This window comes from Fundulus heteroclitus, chromosome 14 (genome assembly GCF_011125445.2).
Source record: "Fundulus heteroclitus isolate FHET01 chromosome 14, MU-UCD_Fhet_4.1, whole genome shotgun sequence".
NCBI lineage: Eukaryota > Metazoa > Chordata > Actinopteri > Cyprinodontiformes > Fundulidae > Fundulus > Fundulus heteroclitus.
The window spans coordinates 27,969,355-27,982,242 of NC_046374.1; the positions used below are offsets into that span (position 1 = coordinate 27,969,355).

At 40.5% G+C, this 12,888-nt stretch overlaps 1 protein-coding gene across 1 annotated transcript in view; it reads right to left on the reverse strand.

Moving 5' to 3' along the window:
* Positions 1 to 9,492: 9,492 nt before the first annotated feature.
* The window catches only part of LOC105935972 (cytochrome P450 26B1), a 42,048-nt gene continuing 38,652 nt past the window's right edge, over positions 9,493 to 12,888 (reverse strand). The window contains exon 7 of the mRNA XM_012876601.3: positions 9,493 to 12,846. Within this exon, the coding sequence (XP_012732055.1) occupies positions 12,454 to 12,846 (393 nt within the window). The 3' untranslated portion in view covers positions 9,493 to 12,453. The remainder of the gene's footprint in view (positions 12,847 to 12,888) is intronic.

The following is a 12,888-nucleotide window of genomic DNA, read 5'->3' on the forward strand; positions in this document are numbered from 1 at the left end:
CTAAACCCTTCCAGTAAACCTTGATCCATCTGTTTACAGAGGCTGCTGTAGGACACTTCAGACCCGGTGTCAGAAATCTGACCACCATGAATCTTAAACTCTCTACGTGGAAACAGAGCAGCTACATCAGTGAGTTTTACAACCTGCTCACCAACACTGGAAGACAGGCTGGCACGGTCAGGAAGGGCGACAAATGCGCTGTTGGTGGTGGACTTAGCTGGCGATGTGGTGGAAAGGTTCCTGGCAGGTCCATTATTTTCTCTGGCTGTGGTCGGTTGAGGGCTGGGAAAGTCTCTTTCTTCAGATGATGACAGCAGGTGGTAGCCCATGGATGCAGTAGTCGAACTGATCCGTCGACGAGTGTCTGTATCCTCCTGCTGGGGGGGTGCAGCCTCACTGACTTCTTTCGCTCCCCCGACTGTATCTTCTTCATTCGTGTCTTGTAACAGGTGATCGAGCATGTCGTCAAGGTGAAGAATCTGAGACATGCCTTCATCTTCCATGCCGCTTAGCTTCTCGCTTCTTAAGAAATCGTCAATCAAATCAAACAGTTCTGGTTCACTCAGTGCCATAAGGCCCTCAGCGTCCGGCCCCGATCCGTCATCAATTGCACTGGCGATGACCTGTAGTTGGCTGCTACTCAATGCAAGCAGTCTCTTTCGGATTTTGAAAACCAGCATCCTTCGAGGGGTTGTGGTAGCCATCTTTAACCTCTGTAGCCTCTACTCTCTGGATGACGCACAGCACTGCAGCCTTCCTGAAGCTTTGGACACAGGTCTTCTCTGTAGCAGTTCCCACTCTCCCAACTAGGTGGCGCTGGTGATCCGGGACGAGCCCCCAATTGTTACCGGCCTCAGACCTAGGGGAAATCTGGGCCGGCACAAGCGATACACAGGCAGGATGCGCTGTGGATCTGTGAATGATGAGGAACGGACACTATATTCTCTTTTACATGCACATCGGTACATCCCGTGTGCTCTCTGTAATCCAGCCGTTAAAGAACTAACGGTAGCCGTTATTCGACTCGGCAAAACAAAACAGATATTTATCAGAACTCGGATCAAGTTCTCTCAAAATGTTAATATAATGTAACAGACAGTTCACATTACTTTCATCTTTAAGAATGTTTAGGAATAGTTACAAATAGTACCTGTGAATGATGAGGAACGGACACGTTAATACGTTGTACCTGGCTCTGCTGGCAGCGGTTTATTATTGATTGCGCATGCGCGGGCAGAGACTACAGAAGTTTCCTCGTTTGTTCATTCACTCACAGTAACGCCCTTTACTGACTAGGTGGTCATCGACATGTGTCAGTTAATGTTAGAAAGTTGTTCTAATCATCATAAAATAAAATAATCTTTTCAAAAATGGGGGTGTCTGTTTTAGTAAAACATTAATTCTAGACCCACTATACTTAGAACTTCATCTTTCTTGCGTGTGCCAGTAGCCCATGAAATTTAGGTAATTTACACGGGACATACCAAATTGGTTTTGCCCATTTTACCCACTGTGGACACAATCTTTGTAGATCACCAGCAACACACCCACTGATTGCACACGCAGCTCAGCCGATGTCCCCCTCAAGGAAGTTGTCATAGCTAAACAGAACAACAGGTCAGGTGTAGCTACTATGAAGACAAAAAACTGAGAAAATATAAAGTTAAAAGTTGAAATACAGGTAATGCAAAATTGGAGAGTAGTAGGAGAATTCAGCAGAGTGAGAAAAATAGGCACTGATGTCCTCCAGTAGCCTAAGCCTATAGCAGCATAACTATAGAGATAGCTCAGGGTAACATGAGCCAGTCTAACTATAAGCTTTGTCAAAAAGGAAAGTTTTAAGATTAGTCTTAAAAGTAGACAGGGTGTCTGCCTCATGGACCAAAACTGGGATAAAACTGATAACTAAAGGATCTGCCTCCCATTCTACTTTTAGAGACTCTAGGAGCCACCAGCAGACCTGCAGTCTGAGAGCGAAGTGCTCTGTTAGGAACATATGGGGTAATCAGAGCTCTGATATATGATGGAGCTTGATTATTAAAACGTAAAATATATCTATTTCAGGAAGCATATTAGCTTGGAACTCAAAACAGAAACCAAACAAGTGAACGAGTGACAGATCAACAGGTGTAATTTTCCCTCTTGGGAATTTCTACAGCAAAATCCCAAGAGAATAAAACTGAAACTGCTCATCATGATTACTGGAAACAGTTTGAAGGGTTTAAGAGGGTAAACATTTCCGTTATGTGCTGATTACGCAATCAGCTCCTCCGCTGGAACACAGCAGAACCGCATCACGGTGCAGCAGGTACATGTTTACTTTGGACGTTTGTCTGCTTCAAGGATTTGTCGACATGTGCTGCCAGTTGGGGCTGTTGGCTCTCTGTTTGACAGCTCGTCTCTGCAGGGAAATCCCATGGAAATGCCACGCCTCGCACATACCAGAATACCTGCCAGTTTGCCAACAGACGGAGCAGCCTTGCCTGGAAATATTTGTACAAGCTCAAGCATGCAGAGGCAGAAGCACACGCCAACGGCGAAAATGAGAATTTAAAATTGTATTAATTTTTGCACATTTTGTTCCCCACGTTCCGTCCTGTTTTAGGGCAACCTTGACCCACTTTCCAGCCCATTTTATCTCCAAACTCTTGACCTCTTACTCTGTTCAAATTGATATTTAAAGTGACCTGAGACGGACGTTTCCTCATCAGTTCTCATTTCTCCCCAGAAGAAGCCGCTCTGGTTCACTTACAGGAAAGTGAAACTGGTTAAAAAAGCTAAATGAGATTTTTTTTTTTACCTTTCATTTTGTCACTCCTTAAACCTTCATAAGCGGTTTTGCCCCAGGCCCTTACATACGCAGGTGAAACTGCTGCTGTCACTTCCTACAGATTTCAGCGAACGCGCTTCTTTGAACGTGATGATCGACGTTTACCTAAAGCTAAACTATCTGCAGGGTCAAAACGAGGTTAGGACAGGAAGGAATTTCAGATCCATCAATCATTTAGGTTGCTTCAAAGTACTCTCTGAGTACATCCAATAAATCTACAAAAACAACTTGCAACCCAACAAATCGGCATGATGAGAGAGGTCTTGTAATTAATGTAATTAATGTGAACATCCAGGGAATTTTCCTTAGAGCACAGAAATGTTTTATTATAATCTTCCCTGTGATGTTATTTAAATTGTGTCGTTTTTTTGTTTGTTCTTTGACACATTCTTGTTTTTTGGCACAAAAAAATACAGTTAAAATCATGACAATAATTACATTGCATGTAAATGTAATTACATGTACATTCACATGTAATAATATGACATAAATGTAAATACGGCTTTAAATCAGTTACAAACACACAGGAACATTGATGTTTAGCCTTCTAGTTAAACTGTTCTACTGAAACATCATTAGTTCAACTTTTTTAGTCCAACTGTTTTTAATGTTCTATTTTCTTTCTACATATTATTCCTACTTGCTTTTATTCTGTTTTATTTTCCTATATTTTAATCATGTAAAGCACTTTGCATTGTCTCTGTGCTGAATTGTGCTATACAAATAAATTTGCCTTGCCTTGCCTTTATCCCAGTATTTCCACTACAGTTTGTAAAATTTTTATTTTTCTGTATGGCATTAAATCATAATACATTTTCCTGTTTAAGGTGTTAATATTGAACTAATCAAGAATATTATGTTTACTAATTGCCAAAAATATTGAACTGGAGCGTTTATCTTAACTGTCTTCATATTTAGAAGTTTATGTGCATTTCCTTATTATTGGCTAGAATTAAGCTGTAATCTTGGGTCAAATATTTTGTGCATGAGGAACAGCCATTAGTGGCCCAAGCGTTCACTTCCTGCCTGATGTTTTTGAGATTTCGGAGACAACAGCGGCGCACGCGCTTGGAGTTTGTCCTGTAACAGGTGAGTTTTCGGTTCAAATCCCCGCTCCATCTGTCTAAATTTTGGCTGTTTGGACAAGACATTTCACCCGCTTCAGCAGCTGCTGCAGGTGAGAGGGCCAGATGATGCCGATAGTACATCTGCTGCGCTTCTGCCCTGGGGCAGCTTACCACCGTGTGAATCAGTGGGTGAATGACTCAATGTAGTGTAAAGCGCTTTGGGGAAAAGCCATCACTGAACAGAGAGGGATTGCACTTCCAACTCTCCAGTGTTTACAGCTCGGTCCTCCAACACGTTCCAAAAAGATTACATCAGCATCTCATCAGGATTCAGGTGACCAAGTACTCCAATCACACCAAGCAATAGCTTCTAACGACCCAGAACACAGTGATGGGTGGAACATTGATCTCCATCTGACTGAGAATCCCAGGAAGATGAGCCTCCATGTCCTTAAAAACAGCAGCGCTCCAACCACTTCTTGCTCAAGTACGAGCCGCCAGGAACCCGTTTCAGAAAGAATGGCAACCACTCTAAGTAGTTCTACCTCACTCCGTCATACTCTGCGTTTTCGGTTTCAGAACAGGTGATGTCAGTCAGGTTACTAAACTCTATCAACCCTGAGTTAAACACGAGTACTAGCATGAAAGAAGCGCTCATCAATGGATTGCAGATAATGCCATTCACCATGGCAATGACAGGGAATAAGAAGCCTTGAAGTGCGCATTTCCCATGAGAGGAATTAGAAATCTTTAATTATGGCATATGGAGAATATTAAACCATCATTAATAAAAAGAAACAATGCTGTTGCTGCAGAAAAAGCAAGTTAGAGGCAGAGAATTGCTGAAAAGGTCAATGCATGAGTGATATGATTGTTATTTGATGGAGTGACGGAGAGTTGAAGTTGTATTCTCACGCTGCACTCATTCAATCAAAAAATGGGGAGTTGGGGGCATTGATTGCGTGTCTAGGTGCAACCCACCCGGCATTGAAAGGACGTGGCAGCAAATCAAGACAAAGTATGAAAATACAGTTTATTCAGGAAAGGTTAACTCATAGGTTTTCTTATGTTTAACCATAGCCAACTAAAGCATTAATTGGCTATAATACACATTCACAATTAATGATGGGAAGGTGGGAGTTATTGAAATAACTGATATGTTCATTCATATTTTTGCCATAATTTGGTTTCACTCATCCTTCTAAAAATGAGTTGACACTGATTTTCTTGCAGATGTATAAATCTGACACTTCCTTGTGCAGATCTCTGTTAAAAAGAAGGGAAAACTCAGAGTTTGCCCAAACAGCTGTGCTCGGTAGCAGGGCTGTTTCACGGAGTAACTTGTTGTCATAATTTGACTCAGGGTAAAGGCTTCTGGGCTTTCGGAAACAGAAAAGCCAGAGTATGCAGGCATTTACCCCAGAACTTACTCTGAATATCCACTAACCCAGCTTTCTGAAACAGGGCCCAGAAAATACCTTTTTTTAGGCAGGAAGCTACCAATAAATGGACTGAATTGCAGGAATTTTCTGGTCATACTGACCACTCAAAGCCACATTAACACAATCACACTCAATAATGCGTACACATTTACGTAACAGAGTATCTCTCAGCAATTCAAGGTCAAGATGGCAGCATACATGAGAATTTAGAGCGTTAAAAAAAATATTAAAGAAAAAAAAACACAGAAAAAAGCCAATTATAGAGGTTTATCTTAAATAATAGTTGGTCAGGTGTTGAATACCATGGAGCCCTTGAAGGAACACTGAAGGGCAGAAAAATTACAAAACATTTCTTGTGTGCTCCAGATACCAGTTACTTTTCATTGATGTTAAAGATGGCAGGCAAACTATCTGGTGCACAGAGGAAAATTATTTTCTATTGTTTTCCTCATCAATGTCTCTTTAGGGGCGCCGTAGGATACAGTTCAATATGATTTTTTACTGGTACTTTTCTATACTGTAAGATCTGAAAAGATTCCAGGTATAAACATGGTTTGGTTGGAAAAAAAATATGTTTAACAGAATATACATAACTATAAAGAAACGTATTGGGGGAGGGGATAAAATCCAAACAAAGGTCAAACGGTCGCTGATGATCTAGCCTTTCATAAAAAACATCTAATAATTTCTGGTCCCCGCAGACTCCAGGGTCCCTTGTTCATGCTGGAGTACTGAGCGTGGCAAACAGGCTCTCCTGGCTGCAAACCTACAAACAAACTGAGCTAAACTCTTTCCAGCAGCAGTCAGTCTTGACTGGGCCCAGATGTCTGCTTTAAATCCATTTTTTTAATCGCTTACTGCTGATCTCTGCCTCTCTCTGTTATATCACCCTACATTTCAAAGTATTGTTACTGTACACTGCAGACCCATGTGCCTGCTTCTTCTCTTTTGGTGTTTGTGGGCAGCTAGATGTACAAAATCAGAGTTAATTGTACCCCTCCTGGGTCAGAAAAGCCGAGGAGCTTCAGGGTTCTCCACAGTTTCTCGGCTGGGGCTAAGACTGCACCTTTGGATGTTGTTCCTGAAGTCTACTTGACGGTCAGAGTTCTGGATGCTTCCAGAATCAGCGGCACCATTTTAGACCAAATGTTTCACCACCTGTCTCTTTCACATGTTGGCCTTTCTTGAGCTTGTTGTGTTTCAGTCTCCTAAAGTTTCTTCAATCCCTTCTTCTGTACCACAATGATCAACCTTCTCGGGTTCTCTGATCTACAGCATGCTAAACATAGAGCTAATAGCCACAATCTATTTACTGCCTTTTTGGGTCAGGAAGTTACCTAAATAGGACCCATCTGACAATATTGATGTAGGTTGAAAGAGAATCCAGAACAGCATCTAAAACACAGCAGGTAAGGGCGATGCGTGAAATTCTGGGTGGCATGCATAAACTGTCTCGGTGGGACCCCGTCTCTCGTCTATGCCGATAAGAAATTTTATGTTATTTTAACCTCTTTATTGAGAAAATCCCAACTTCTTAGCATCGCTCAGCCTCTTATTGTCTTTCTCTTCCTCTTTTGTCCTCTCCTCATCCTCCTCACTGCCTTCAGAGCAACTACTGATGCTCTGTTCTCCACTGACATCATCCTTTTCTCATCATCTGTATCTCGACTTCAAGGACGGTAGACCTCATTCAGACAAGGTAGATAAAGGGTTACACTGCAAAACCAGATATAAAAATAAGTCAAATGTTCTTAAAATTTATGTTTTTGTCCTAGATTTGAGAAGGTAAATAATATTATCTGCCAATGGAATGAGTATTTTGACCCCTAAAATAAGATAATTAGACATTCTGCACTTGAAATAAGACGATGGAGATAGATTATTCCTATTTTAAGAGCAAAAATCTTATTCCATTGGCAGTTCATCTTTTTTTACCTGCTCAAATCAAGCACAAATGCACTCATTTTAAGGAAATATTACATATTTTTAGTTCCGTTTTTGCAGTGTAGCATTGAAATACTCAAAAAGCTACTCAATGAGAGTGTTGCTAATAATCTTTTAGTTCAACTTCCTACAAATGATTGCTTGTAGATCTTAACAGCTTGCTTTGTCTCACATCCTCAGTGCTGTTATCTTGATATGGGTCATGACGCTCATGATGTTAGCTTTGCTAATACTAATAAAACATAATGTGCTGACAGGATGAATATATTTGTTTACCATGCAATACGCCGTTTGTATCACACCTCTTGCCTTAGGATTGTTCTGATAATGCCCTGCACACTGATGCATGACATTCCCTGAGAATAAGCTTCTAGTCAATGCATTTACATAAATAATCAAGCAACAATTATTAGACGGTCCTTTTTCCAAATGTTTTTTATAAGGCCTCAAATCTAACATCTAACATTATGCATTATGTCTACAGATTGATTTCTCAGCTTCTCTATTTCATTCGACCGATTACAACCCTTTGTAGGGTGGTGGTAGATACTTTGGTGCTAACGTCACATTTATTGAGCTCTGCTGCACTCAGGTTCTTCTGTGGAGCATCTTCACAAAACCAAGATTACGAGGAATCCATTAAAACACTGTCATGAAGGAAAAAGCAGAAGTATCAATACAGAGTTTAACTTTTTTAAGTTGCCTTTTCAGTGATTATAACTTTAATATTGATGAATATATGGTCGTAATTAATATAGTACGGACAAGAAGGCCAAACTACTGAATAAACAGCGACCTTCATCGTCCCGTCTTGGTCTGCTCCTTCCCTGCTGAAGAGAAGCCCCACAGCATAACGCTGCCACCACCATGCATCACAGTAGGGATGGTGCGCTCAGGGTGAAGTACATTATTTTGGTTTTCTGCTCCTCCCCATGTGTGTCTTCTCTGAGCATCAATGCTTCATCCACATGTTTGCTGTTGCTTTCTTCATGCTGTTCTTCAATAAAACCAACTTTTGTGGCGTGCATGACTAATAGTTGTCGTGTGAACTGATTATCTCACCTGAGCTGGGGATGTTGCAGCTCCCCCAGAGTTATATTGGGTATATTTGCTGTTTTGCTTATTACATATTTAAGGGCTCTTCTTTATCTTCCTTTTCAGTTCAGTTTTCAGTTTGTGATGCCCTTCAGAGAAACCTGACATTAAGTCATTACCATCTGATGCCATGGTGTTGATCACAAATGAAACTAATTAGACTGCAGGTCTGCTGGTGGTTCCTAGAGTCTCTAAAAGTAGAATGGGAGGCAGATCCTTTAGCTATCAGGCTCCTCTCCTGTGGAACCAACTCCCAGTTTTGGTCCGTGAGGCAGACACCCTGTCTACTTTTAAGACTAATCTTAAAACTTTCCTTTTTGACAAAACTTATAGTTAGAGTGGCTCATGTTAACCTGAGCTACCTCTATAGTTATGGTGCTATAAGCTTAGGCTACTGGAGGACATCAGGGCCTATTTTTCTCACTCTACTGATTTCTACTGTTCTCCAGTTTGCATTGCTTGTCGTCATTTCAGCTTTTAACTTTTTGTTCTGTCATTTTTTTCCCCTTCATAGTAGGTACACCTGGTCTGACATTCTGTTAGCTGTGACATCATCCAGTGACGACAGATCATCCGCTATTACCATCTAATGTAGAACAGATTACTAGATCAATGTGTGCTTCTGTGCTTTCTGTGTCTCTGCTCTGTCTTGTGTAACCCTCAGTGGGTCGAGGCAGATGATCGTTCATACTGAGCCTGGTTCTGGTTCTGCTGGAGGTTTTCCTTCCCGTCAATGGGGAGTTTTCCTCTCCACTGTCGCTTCATGCATGATCAGTATGAGGGATTGCTGCAAAGCCATCAATAATGCAGATGACTGTCCACTGTGGCTCTACGCTCTTTCAGGAGGAGTGAATGCTGCTTGGAGAGACTTGATGCAACCTGCTGGGTTTCCTTAGATAGGATATATATATTTTTTTTAACCAATCTGTATAATCTGATTGAATTAGACTTTGGAAAGTGCCTTGAGATGACATGTTTCATGAATTGGCGCCATATAAATACAATTTAATTGAATTTACGTAAAATTATATTTTCTAAATAGGAAGTTCTTGAGAACAATTACAATATTTGTTTCTGTTTAGGTGGTTAGGTGACGAAACATTTCACTGGGAGATTTATTTTTTTTCTTTGTGGTTTATTACAGGAGTACACATAGCAATCTTGGTAACAAAAAAGCAAAAGGGAAAAACTATCACAAGACATTCATAATTAAACTAGATGAACATTTCTTCCTGTAAAAAGAATTGCAAATATGTACAGAAGGACAAGGGACAGCTTCAGAAAGGAAGAGGGAACTGTAGTCGCATGGCACTTAAAAAATAAACATATCTGGCAAGTGCTTTCTGTTTCCATAATTAATGTAAAATAAAATGCAGTGATAATAAGCCTGGATAACAAAAATAATAATTATTACAGTAATCAAATCAACAATATCAACATTTTAAACACTGTTTACAATATAAACTGAAATCCGTAACATTCTAAATACATCCAATATTTACCAAAGACATTCTCATGTAGGCTAAAATCTCTAAATCTGCAATAGAATAAAAAATAGCATTTCAAATATCTTATACCAACAATATTAATCATACAATAACATTAATATTAGGTTATTAGTTGATGTAAATAGTTATTTTCCCCATATTCTGATAAGGAATAATGTACAAATTAATAGACACCTATCAATAACCCTATTAATGCTCTTTATGCTTCAGAAATGCTTTAAAATGAATTGACATAACAAATCTCACTCAGTACAAACTATTGCAATCTATAACTTTCAATTTGAAAATGTATACAAGAAAAGCAGCAAAACAAACCCTTTCAGTTTTCATATTTTTCTGTTGTGAAAATATAAACTAAAACAAAAAATAAAATCAGTGGTGTGGTTGGGAGAAATGAAAAAAAAAAAAAAAGGCGTGGCACAGGCAAAGTCCATCAAGATCGTCCAATAGGAAAAGCGTTGTAGACGCAAGCCCCGCCCCGCGCCTGACATCTCATTGGTCCTTTTCTGTGACGCGTCAGAACTCTTTCCGGAGTAGTCTGGAACGTCTGAGGAAGCCCCGCCCCCCTCCATGTGGGGTAGCCGGAACGCGCAAACTCCGAAGGTTCTGATTGCGCAACCACCTCGAGCCTTCTGGGAAGGAATTCGCTTTGCAGTCTCACTGTTGACCCGGAGGAGCGACGAGAAAACACCGCTGTCCTCCGTGTGGTGGTGGGACGATAAAATGAAGTGCACGATAAAGACAAAGATAAGGCAGCACTTAAGCAGCATGTATGTAGGTCTCTTCCTTTACTTTCACCACATCCCCGGACCTCTTAACCCGGGTTTAAGCCTAAGAAGGTGCACTGCTTTATGAGAACAACTGTACGGACAAATTAATTATCCAAGAGATTAAATCTCGGCGTAAATTGGTGACATTGCTTATTGGTAAGAACACAGAATTCAACTAGAAAAACTGAAAATTGTGCTAGTTCTTAACGCGACAGCATAGATGAATGCATTAGCTAAAACTAAAATTGGAATTAGCCAGGTAGTTGTTTCACCTACAAAATTAAAGCTACTAGTAAAGATTTCATTTTGCAGTCAGAAAAAAATATCAAAAAGCGGATACTAATTTTTTACATTGTCTTCTTTGCACCTGAGTTTAAGGTCAGCATTACTAGGTTAAGCAATATTCAGGAAACATTCAAGTTCATGTTGTTTTAGTGTTGGGAACAGGCAACCTGTGTTGTTGTTGTTGTTGTTTTGTTTGTTTTTTTAGAAAAAGAAATAGAGGTATAAATCTGTTTTGAATGTTTAGTAATGATTGACAGATCAGGATTCACAGTTCTGAAAACTGAATCCCAAAACTTTATTGGATCCAACTGGATCCTTCATCGAGTTGTTCAGTTATGCCGTTTTCTCAAAAATCAAAAGTAGAATGTATCCTTCAGAGTTAATCTTTCCTTTAACAGGTGTTGAATGTTGTAACTGTGATACAATTTAGTGTCATTGTTGGGTAGCAGAAGTTTTTGGGTAAGAATTTAGACAATTAAACATAACTAAGTTTGGTCCTTAAAGCCGACCAGCAAGATTTTTCTGCTAAACCTAATCGAGTAAATTTGATTTCAAACTTAACTTAACCATGTAAGTTTAACTCCTAAAGTTTAGTTAATCCTAAACCTAACCAAGTGTGGGTTTGGACCTAATCAAGTGGTTTCCTAACAGTAAAGCTAACAATACATTATGTATTTGTATTCTCCAATCCAAATAAACGGCAAACCAAACGGAACATAAATAAAACCGACCAAACTGAACAGTTTTTCGAATGTTTTCAACTCAAGCTGATATTAGAGATCGGCACTAAAGGATTCCTTAAGCGTAGTTTAAAAGATGCTAAACAAATCCGTTCAATCAAAGCAATTTTGTCCTGGATCTTTTTTTTGTAACCGATTGTTTTTTTTTTTGTTTTTTTTATGTTTATCCTTGTATCAGACAAAATATTACACGTTTTAGCACATGGGTGCAAGACCAGCTGCTAATCTCAAATTAACAGATCTGCTTAAAGTGTAAAACCAGATAAGGAAAGAAAAAAAAAACTCTGTTTATATATAATCCATCTCTTGTACCCTGCAAGACAACTGAAACTGATTTGTTGAATTTAAGCACAAGCAAAACGGTTGACAATTATAATCCTTCTCTCTATACCCTGTTTTAGCTCCCGCCTCTCTTCAAAACACAGTAACTTTACTTTTCTCACCTCAACCCTTCATTTCACCAAAAGTCTGGTTGTGCACTACTCTTACTCAAATTATATTAGATAGCTTTTTCTACATATTTTGTATGCGTACTTCTTCGGGGAAATACACAGAATAGAGCATATTTAAGAAGCTTTTTTTTGGCAGTTTCCTCCTCTCTCGAAGAAAAGTCCTGATCATCAGCTGTTAGAAGACACGAAAAGTCTGAAAGGTACGCTCCAACGCGGAAGAACAAAGCTGAAGAAGGAAAAAAATCATTTTTTTTGCCTTCCATCAACCCTCTCCCTAAAGAACCTCTCCGCCCACCCCCCATAATAAGCACCTGCCCGTATTACACCGTTGCCCCCAGCAGCTCGTCTGACTTTGCCAAGATCTCGTTCTGGTTGGAGTCCAGGCCGTAGAACTTGACCTTTAGCCCGTCCACGGGGTGAACCACAGGAACCGTGACCACGCGCGGGAACTGGCGAGTGGCCAGCTCGAAGCGGCTGGTGCTGGCCAGCTCGATGGCCAGGATGCGAAGGAAGAGCGTGGCGAGCTGCTTCCCCAGGCAGGAGCGGACGCCGCCGCCGAACGGCAGGTAGTGGAAGCGGCCCTCTTTGTCTTCGCTCCTCTCCTGACTGAAGCGGTCGGGGTCGAAGGCCTCCACGTCTTTGAAGACCGCGGCGGTGTCGTGGGTGTCCCGGATGCTGTACATCACACTCCAGCCCTTGGGAATCTGGACTCCCTGTAGAGAGAGAGCGATAAGAGAAGCGGAGAATAAGGCTAC